Source organism: Calonectris borealis, chromosome 19, assembly GCF_964195595.1.
Source record: "Calonectris borealis chromosome 19, bCalBor7.hap1.2, whole genome shotgun sequence".
In the NCBI taxonomy this organism is placed as follows: domain Eukaryota; kingdom Metazoa; phylum Chordata; class Aves; order Procellariiformes; family Procellariidae; genus Calonectris; species Calonectris borealis.
The window spans coordinates 2,014,612-2,023,956 of NC_134330.1; the positions used below are offsets into that span (position 1 = coordinate 2,014,612).

The 9,345-nt window shown below is 52.4% G+C and overlaps 1 protein-coding gene across 1 annotated transcript; it reads right to left on the reverse strand.

The window, feature by feature from the left end:
* Nucleotides 1-3,510: 3,510 nt before the first annotated feature.
* MRPS23 (mitochondrial ribosomal protein S23) lies at nucleotides 3,511-6,667 on the reverse strand. Its single transcript, XM_075168330.1, has 5 exons — nucleotides 6,523-6,667; nucleotides 6,177-6,344; nucleotides 5,524-5,601; nucleotides 5,285-5,408; nucleotides 3,511-3,985 (listed from the first exon to the last, which is right to left on the reverse strand). Exons 1-5 carry the CDS (start codon nucleotides 6,564-6,566, stop codon nucleotides 3,827-3,829), a joined length of 573 nt encoding a protein of 190 aa, XP_075024431.1. The 5' UTR covers nucleotides 6,567-6,667; the 3' UTR covers nucleotides 3,511-3,826.
* Between the last annotated feature and the right edge of the window lie 2,678 nt (nucleotides 6,668-9,345).

Consider the following 9,345-nt stretch of genomic DNA (forward strand, 5'->3'; position numbering starts at 1 on the left):
GACATCTTCAACCAGACCAGCTTGCTCAGAGCCCCGTCCAACCTGACCTGTTTCCAGGGTTGGGGCATCTACCACCGCTCTGGGCAACCCGTGCTAGGGTTGCACCACCCTCATTGTAAAACATTTCTTCCTTACATCTAGTCTGAATCTCCCCTTTTAGTTTAAAACCATTCCCCCTTGTCCTGTTGCAACAGGCCCTGCTAAAAAGTCTGTCTCCATCTTTCTTATAAGCCCCTTTAAGTACTGAAAGGTTGCAGTAAGGTCTCCCCGGAGCCTTCTCTTCTCCAGGCTGAACCACCCCAACTCTCTCAGCCTGTCTTCACAGGAGAGGCGTTCCACCCCCCTGATTGCTTTCGTGACCCTTCTCTGGATCCACTCCAACGGGTCCATGTCTTTCTGGTGCTGAGGACCCCACAGCTGGACGCAGCACTGCAGGGGGTCTCACCAGAGCGGAGTAGAGGGGCAGAGTAGAGGTCCTTCCCACCCGAGCTCCCCAACAAACCCTCCTCCCGCCAAGCTGCTGACCTTTTGCTGGCGGCTGGAGGGTAACCGCTTGATAAATAATAAATGGCTCACCCCAGGCTCTTGCCCAGAACCTTTTAATTAAAGCAGTTGAGTTACTCTAAGGTCACGGTGATTGGCGTTTCAATCCCAGCCCAGCAAATGCATCCATCAAACAAACACAGAACTCTGGTCTTAATTGTGTTGTCTCCTAATTGCACCAAACACTTAAGCTCACACCCTTTACCCAACAGGTTCCCCGTTACCCACCAGCCGCCACAAACCCGCAGCGCAGAAGAACATCTCCAACTGCTTCCCCACCCAGTGCCACTCGGCTGGAAGCGTCCCCACCGCTGCAGCCAGCCGGCAGCCTGCCCGAGCCCCGAAGGCCGGCTCTGCCCCGCGAGCTTCCAAGAAATAATTTTGTGATTTACACCATGTGAGGGCTCCCACCCTCCCCTGCTGCCCCACTGAAAGCGTATGCTCCTTTATGTATTTCCAGGTTTTCCCGGTAATTTGGCCACGTACCTGCTTCGGAGTAATAGCGTGTCAGTGAAGTACACAGCTGCTTTACGCAGGAGTCTGGCAAGGCGCGGAGCACACCCACGCCCTCCCGTCCCACAGCCGGGTCACACCGCCGCTGCACGAACCCAAGTGTCTTTGCACTTTCCCAGTCACAGTTCGGCTTCCCGGCCGTGCCAGGTTTGGGCCATGCGCAGAAGGGCAAGTTGCAATAAACCTCTGAGATGCCATCGTGAAAACTAACGGTTAAGAAGCTGGACAGTCGCCATCATTTCAGATGTAGGAGGGGAAGGAGAAACCATGAGGGGTCTCTTGCTCCCACCCCTCAGGCCACAGCTGCACCTGAGGGTAAATCCGACCGCTCCCTGGCCGAGCCCGTTGCAGAACGGCTGGTCCAGCTGGGAGTGCTCTGCCCGGGGGAGCCACCCCAGTGACTTTTTCCAACACAAAATAAAAGAGAAAATTAATTCCAACTTCCTTCTTGTCTGCCCAGGCACTCACTCATGGCACACTGCAGGCTGCTGCTCTAGTCTGTGGTCTAAATTTGATATATTACTGCTCGATATGCTTCAGATGACTAACGGAAGACACAGCCAAACCCAGTAAAGATGCAAGGATGAAGCTAGTTACAGCAGATGATAGCGGAAAAAGCTCTTTAAGTAGTGTTGGCAATTTTTTAGAGAAGTGACAACAAACAGGACACCACCGAGCTGTGAAGCGAGCGAGAAATCTCCCATGTGTTATTGCATTCAACTTCATAGTGCTTCTCCTTTTAAAGTACTTCCATTTGCACTTCTGGCAAGCTAAGAGCATCATCAACAGTTAACAATGCAAAACAGCATGCTCAAAATAAAATTTTTACCTGTAAAAATCCACAAAAGACACAAAGCTGCAGCGCAGGAGACACGGAGCTGTTGGTCCCTCTTCCCTTGGGCTGGCGATAATCATTTGGCCCAAGCAAGAAAACCGGGCACAAGGAGGGAAATTCACTTCCCAGCTGCCAGCTTTCCTGAGGAGGGCACTCGCCCTGCTCCTCCGCCGAAGGGGAGAGCGCTGCGGCTGCGGGAAACCCCCATCCAAAGGCTGGCTGCTTGCTACCATTTACCCTCGGCACACCTCTCCTCTCCGGCGCTGCTTCAGACTGAACCCCATTTTAACGGATTTTTGTCATCTGTTTACGTTAACATTTCTCCTACTTGACCCAGCACAGTGGTTCCGAAACTTGGATCCTGGAGGTGGGTGCATCCATTATATTCACCGCTGTAAGGGGCTGCCAGGTATGGATTTAGCGAGTCCGGCAGGAATTCCTGCTCCACGTGGAAGAACCTTGCTCAGGCAGGCGTACGTGCCAGCAAGGTCAGCTCTGGAAACAGACCCTCCAGAGCCACAGCTGCAGAGTGCTAAGACAGAGGGCTTTTCGCTCTTCCTAACAAAATCTTGCACTCCTCTGGAATTACAGAGCAGAACTGGGAATAAAGTTTGACCTTCCAAGGATAACGGAGTAATTCTACTGTACTTGCACTGCTACCAGGAAGTGAATCACACCACGCAAAACAAACCACGGGCGTTTTTAAATCCTCCTTTTCACTGCCATACAACACAGATTCATAAAGGGGTTTTCTTGCATCACACACAGCAGCAGTGTCACAAAATTGCGTTGCGGAGAACGTGTCTGGGAGGTAGGTACAAAACCAAAAGGAAATCCCCCCCTCTTCCTTGTAGGGGAGAGCCGGACGAGGAGGGAGAGATTTGTTTGACATAATGTACACCTGTTCGTTTGTAGTGGTGGTGGTAGTTTGCTTTTTTAAAAAGAAAACACAAACAAAAAAGGAAAAACACACAAACAAAAAAAAGGAAAAACACACAAACAAAAAAAAGGAAAAACACACAAACAAAAAAAAGGAAAAACACACAAACAAAAAAAAAAGGAAAAACACACAAACAAAAAAGGAAAAAAAAAGGTAATTGTTTGTCATATAGCCCAAAGCCAAAATCTTTAATAAAAAATAAGTTAGGCCCTGGAGTTCACAGGCGTGGGAAGAATGAAATTCCGATTGGCTCCAAATCCTAGTTGGATTGATCGTTATTTTCTTACATTGTTCTGTGCCAAAGTTTCCGTGACTACTTCTGTAAGAGCGCTCAACCTTCTCTTCAGCAAACAGCTGTAACGTTGCATCTTTCACACTTCTGAGGTGACCGATTAAGAGTCACTAAAAAACTGCAAAGGTCCAAACTACCTGGTATTGTTACATTTTATCCTATTCTGAGTTTAAGCAAAATTACAAAGAGCATATTATCATGTTTATATAAATAGCAACTCTTCTCGATTAGCTATAAAAAGATGACACTTGAGACGGCTGTTACAATGCGTCAGGCAAGCGGTATCTGCCATTTCAACGGCAGGACTGTCACAGGCCTGTACCACTGAGCACAAGAAGTTAAGAAACATCTTTACTACTGGAAATAAGACACCTGAAGAGACAGAACTACCGATTTTTAAAGAAAATGTTTAATTTTCCACTTTTATACTCATCTTTTGCAACTCGCAATTTGAGATAACATTCTTGAACCTCAAAAAAGGGGATTATCTCCGATTTTATAAATGGGGAGATGGAAGAACAAGAACCTGTGCCCCACACGTGATGACGGAAGGCACTAGAGCTGGATAACCGAGGCATATTCCCCCTAAGAAAACGTCTCATAACCATGAGACTGTGGAGGCAGAAATGCTGGCTCCTGAGCAGGAGAGTGCCTCAGCCAGGGCACATCCTACGCCGAGCGCTACAGGACAGCAGCACAGCTCTTAGGAGGGTAAGGGATTTTCCTTCGGTGCCTCCGCCAGCTCTGGCGTCTGCTCCCCCTGGTCTTTCTTCTTTTCCTGTATCTCTTCCAACACAGTTTGAAGCTGCAGGTGTAATACAGAATCCCTGGTTTCAACATCCTGATGATCCTGTTGGGCTACCTACAGTTAAAGACAGACGATCACCAAAAAACAGGGTCGTAAAAAGTTTCTGTTGACACGTGACTGAAGAGAGCAATAGAAATCAACGGCCCCAGTTTGTACGTCCAAAAAAAGCTGATAAAAAGTTCTAATTCATGCTGAGATTATTTTGAAGGTACAATACAGCGTCAAGGTATCACCAGGGCAAGAAATTTAAAATGAGACTGCTGACCTCAAGCTAAAAGATGAAAGAAAGTCAGTGACAGTGCACTTTAAGCAGAACCAATTTCAGCCTCTTCAGCCTCTTTTACTGGGGAAAGCACTACGGACACTCGGCCCAGAGATCACTGGATAATGGGGAGAATGGAGAGCATATTACAAAAGAGAGTAATAAATGAATTTAGCTAACAGTTTAAAACTGCAGCTTTTATAAACACCTCTTCTCCCTTCTTTTTGAGAGTGTTCAACTAAAAGGACAGCATTCTCAGAAGAAATGGTAATCAATTAGTCATGAAGGAGGTAAAAGATTTCTAAGCATCATAGAGCAGCCATGTTCTACTCTATCTGACATGCTGTTCTAGAAGCATCTTCAGTTTGATTTTTTACCCCAGTTTTTGTTAAGAGTTACATGACAATTGCCTGAGGTAACGAGGAAGTAGACTCCACATGCCCAGGAGCCATTTCCCCTCTTGTACATGAGGGAAAACAAAAAGCAGGGCAGGACTGCTTTTGGACAGTTATTTTCTTGGCAAAAATATAAGTAAACAACACCCAGATTACAAAACTTTATTTCAATACTTTAAAAAAAACAAAAAACGACAAAAAAACCAACCCTGCAAGATTTGTGCAAAAATTTTCCAGTTCAGGATCAAGATTAAAGAACAAGAGTGAGAGTGCGTTGGACTACTTAACTGTTAAAAAGGGATGCAAAAGTGTGTTAGTTACCTTCGAACCTGAAGAGGTTCCAATTTATCCCCTGCTACCTTATAGAGACAACATGTATACGGTAACACGTATACATATTTCCAAATGGTTTATATAGACACACCGACGGATGATTTGAAAACACTGAAGACTTCAATCTTTCATCACCAAAACAAGCAGATCTCTTTCCTGTCCCACAAGAAGTACCTTAACCTTGCCAGTCACATTCATGACTAAGAAAAGTTTACTCTGCACGGCAAAGACATTTCATTGCCACCACCAGATGCGTGACTGTCTGGCTGAGAATTTAATTCGGACTAACTCAACATTAAGGGCCTGGAAGTGAAGTTTTCTGAATCCACCAGCCAAGTAACTCTGTGAATACTTAATACTTACTTTATCTGTTCCTCTTCTCTGTAAAATTATCCCACTGGCTAAAAGGGCTTTTCCTGTTTCTTCAAACAATTTTTCCTCTTCAATTTTCCCTTCTTCTTTCAGTTCATTGAATTTCTCAACAAACCTAGATTTCAAGGTCATGTTTTTACTCTCACAAATACTGTTTTGGTTCACTGACTTAAGAGGAGAAAGGGACAAGTTTCAGAAATATTTCTAGTTTAATTATAAATCCATCTTACCTCTGGCAAGTAGATTTGTAGTTTGATTGCGACAGGTCAAAAGGCCTTGGACCGCTGCCATAAATTCTGTAAAATCTCCTATTCAAAAAACAAAAGAGTTTCATTTTTCAGACCATCAAAAAGGGACATGTCTTGGAGTAAATAAAGAACATCAGAGTCAGTTAATTTAGGCTACAACAAAAAGGATTCACAGAACTATTTCTCCTCTTTCCATTAGCTGTTATTACAGAGATACCGCTTCTGGAATTTTTTAACTGTTTTCATAAATTCTAGTTAATCTCCACCACCAGCGGTGAGGCAGAGGAGCGCTGTAACTTCTTCACAGAGGGTTTAAGTTAGCCCACCCTGGCCACCCAACGCTTACAGGAGCTCTGTGTGGTACAGGCCTTTTCTATTGCTCTCCACCTGAAGCCATGCCATTTGCACCTCTGCCGGCGGTTATAAATACATGGGAGACAGCACGGTAGAAGCGCGTAATGCAGTTTCTCTGCGATATAAACAAGCAGAGAAAACCCTGCCTGAAGGGTCAGTGACAGCCAGGGCAGCTATTCCCCCCGCGGGGCTAGTGACCAGGGGCCGAGGAACGCCTCCGGCGCACAGCGGAGCTCAGGCACCCCTCGGCGGCCGCCCAGGGAGGCAAAGCGGTAACTCACGCTCGCACTTCGTCCTCCTGGTAGAAGATGGGCCGGATGACATCCTTCACCTTGCCGTAGCGCGGCCGCGGCAGCCGGTAGACGGGCTCCCTCAGCGGGGGGAAGGCCGCGTAGACGTCGAACCAAAGCGGCTTCTCGATCACCCCGATGCGGAGCAGGTTGCGGGTCCTGCCGGGGGAGAGGAGCGGCGGGGGGAGCTCAGGGGACACCCGCCCCGCGCCGGCCCCGCCTTGCGCCTCCCTCCCGGGGGACCCCGGGCCTCCCGGCTCGCCCTCCCAGCGCCCCCCTGCCCCCCCGCGCCACCCGGCAGCAGGGGACCCCGCGCACGGCCGCCCGCCCTCCGCACCGGCTGAACACGCTCCCTATCTTCTGCATGCGGTTGCCCGCCATGGCGGCGCCGGCGGCCGGGCCTCCCCTAGCAACGCCGCCAGCCTAGCAACGGCCTGCCCTTCCACCCGGAAGCGGAAGCGCGCGCGCGCGCCCGCTCCGCCGCCGACAGGGCCGCTGCCAGGGCAGGCAGCCAACAGCCGAAAGACGGCGGCGGAAGGTGGTGCCCAGGCAGCGGCAGCCGATGGCCGAGCGGGGGCTCAGCGGGATCGCGTCCCCCCCTCAATTTAAAGGGCCAGCGCCGCCGGGCCCCACGGCCGCCCCCTGCCCGAACGCGAACACGCGGGGCCGGGGGCCGCCGCCCCGGCTGAGCAGCGCAGCCCTCCCGCCCCCCCTCGCAGCCCGGCCGTGGCTCCCAGGGAGGCTGAGGGACACGGGGACGGGAGCCCGTTCCCTGGGGCTGGCCTCCCCGCGGGGGCCGGGTCTCTCCGGGCGGGGTGGCCGCCCTCAGCCGCCTCAGCCCCAGCAGGGGAAGGACCAGGAGTCCCGAGGCCTGTGGAAAGCTGCTTCTCCTCAGGAGGCCTCTGCCGCCATGTCGTGCACCTGAGGAGATGAAGGCGGCGGCATGGGGACCCCCCAGCCCGGGCCTTGCCGGGGAAGGCTCTGTAGAGGGCAGGAAGGCTCTGCAGAGGGACCTGGACAGGCTGGATCGATGGCCGAGGCCAATGTGTGAGGTTCAACAAGGCCAAGTGCCGGGTCCTGCACTTCGGCCACAACAGCCCCAGGCAACGCTACAGGCTTGGGGAAGAGTGGCTGGAAAGTGCCCGGAGGAAAAGGACCTGGGGGTGCTGGTCGACAGCGGCTGAACATGAGCCGGCAGTGTGCCCAGGTGGCCAAGAAGGCCAACGGCATCCTGGCCTGTATCAGATACTGGTGTGGCCAGCAGGAGCAGGGAGGGGATCGTGCCCCTGTACTGGGCACTGGTGAGGCCGCACCTCGAATCCTGTGTTCAGTTCTGGGCCCCTCACCACAAGAAGGACATGGAGGTGCTGGAGCGTGTCCAGAGGAGGGCAACGAAGCTGGTGAAGGGCCTGGAGCACAAGTCTGATGGGGAGCGGCTGAGGGAACTGGGGGTGTTCAGCCTGGAGAAGAGGAGGTGAGGGGAGACCTCATCACGCTCTACAACTACCTGAAAGGAGGTTGTAGCGAGGTGGGGGTCGGTCTCTTCTCCCAAGTAACAGCGATAGGTCGGTCTCTTCTCCCAAGTTGCGCCAAGGGAGGTTTAGGTTGGACATTAGGAAAAATTTCTTTACTGAAAGCGTGGTCAAGCCTTGGAACAGGCTGCCTAGGGAAGTGGTGGAGTCCCCATCCCTGGAAGTATTTAAAAGACGTGTGGATGAGGCGCTTAGGGACGTGGTGTAGTGGGCATGGGGGTGTTAGGTTGACGGTCGGACTCGATGATCTTAGAGGTCTTTTCCAACCTTAATGATTCTATGATTCTTAATGATTCTGTCCTCTGCTTCCAAATCATACCCGTTTTTCCGGGCCCAGAGCGCAGCTCTGGGGGGGTGAGGGGGTGCAGCAGCAGGGTTTGGGGTCACAGTCCTGTGGACAGGCAAAAGGGAAGGGCCATGTCCCAAAATACCAGGGTCCTCCCTAGCACCGACCCTGCAATGAGATGACACCAGTTGCGCCTCCCTACAGCCCCCCCGGCCTTAGGGCTGTGAGCGGCGGCAAACCAAGAGGGCGGATAAACCCCGGGCGCAAAGGCAGCAGTTGTCACCCCGTTACGCTGCCGAACACGTGCAGCCCCTGGCAGGGCGGCCTGGCTGCCGACTCCGGTTTCTGACGGAGCCCTTGGGGCTGCCCCGCTGCCGGCCGCGGCTGACTGCTGCGGGTGACGGGGGAGGACAGCTGCCCTGGACGGAGGACGCCGTCGGCCACGCTGGCCGGTCCCACGAGGAGGGGACACATCAGAGATTGCGGTTGCGTGCTGCGCCTGTGCCTCCTCGGTGAAGTCATTTCTCTGGAATGACGTCCCCAGAGGCTGGGGCTCGTCTTCTCCACCCGTGGCACCTTATATCTGCCCTGTCCGCTGCCTCTCAAACTGGGCACCGCTATGTCCCCACGGCAGCCAAGGAGCTCGGGGACCGGTGGTGACACTGGGCTGCAAACCATCACCAGTGGCGAGATGCGGGGAGGATCCGTCTCACCCCGGTCGCCTTTTGGCGTTGGGGCTCACCCAGACGGAGAGCGAACGGTGGGATTTGCCGCCGTGGTTTGCACAAGCCCTGGCCGGGGGTTGCACCGTGGCCTGATCCTGCCCTGGGCAGCCCCAGCACTGCTTGCTGGGCCCAGGAGGTGGCAGCAGACGGTGCCCGGCTGCCCAGCACAGAGCCACAGTCTGTGTTTTTTACCTTGATTTATAAAATCCAGCAGCTACACCCAGGCTATTTGTGTAAACAGCCTTTCCCCAGTCAGCGTTTCTCTGACCTGGGAGACGAGCGTGGCAGCGGGCGATGCCTGGTCACTGGGTGCAGCCCTTAGCTTGGGAATGAGCTGATGGGAAAAATAATACATCCCTGCTTCCATCTTCCAGCCTCGGGAAGGAAGGGGGCAGTAAATTTCCACCGCAGACTGAAGCCAGCAGGTACTCCGTGCCAGACTGACACCTCTAGCGTCCATCGTCATCTGGCCACGGTTTTCAGTCCTGGGCTTTTCTCAGCTGCTGGTTTTCTTAGCAGACGGTTTTGAAAGAAAACCCCTTGCCCCCGTAGAGCAAAAGAGTTTAAAAGGGAGTTGCTGGAACCGCTCCAGGGCTGCATCTGAGCCGCTCAAAGGA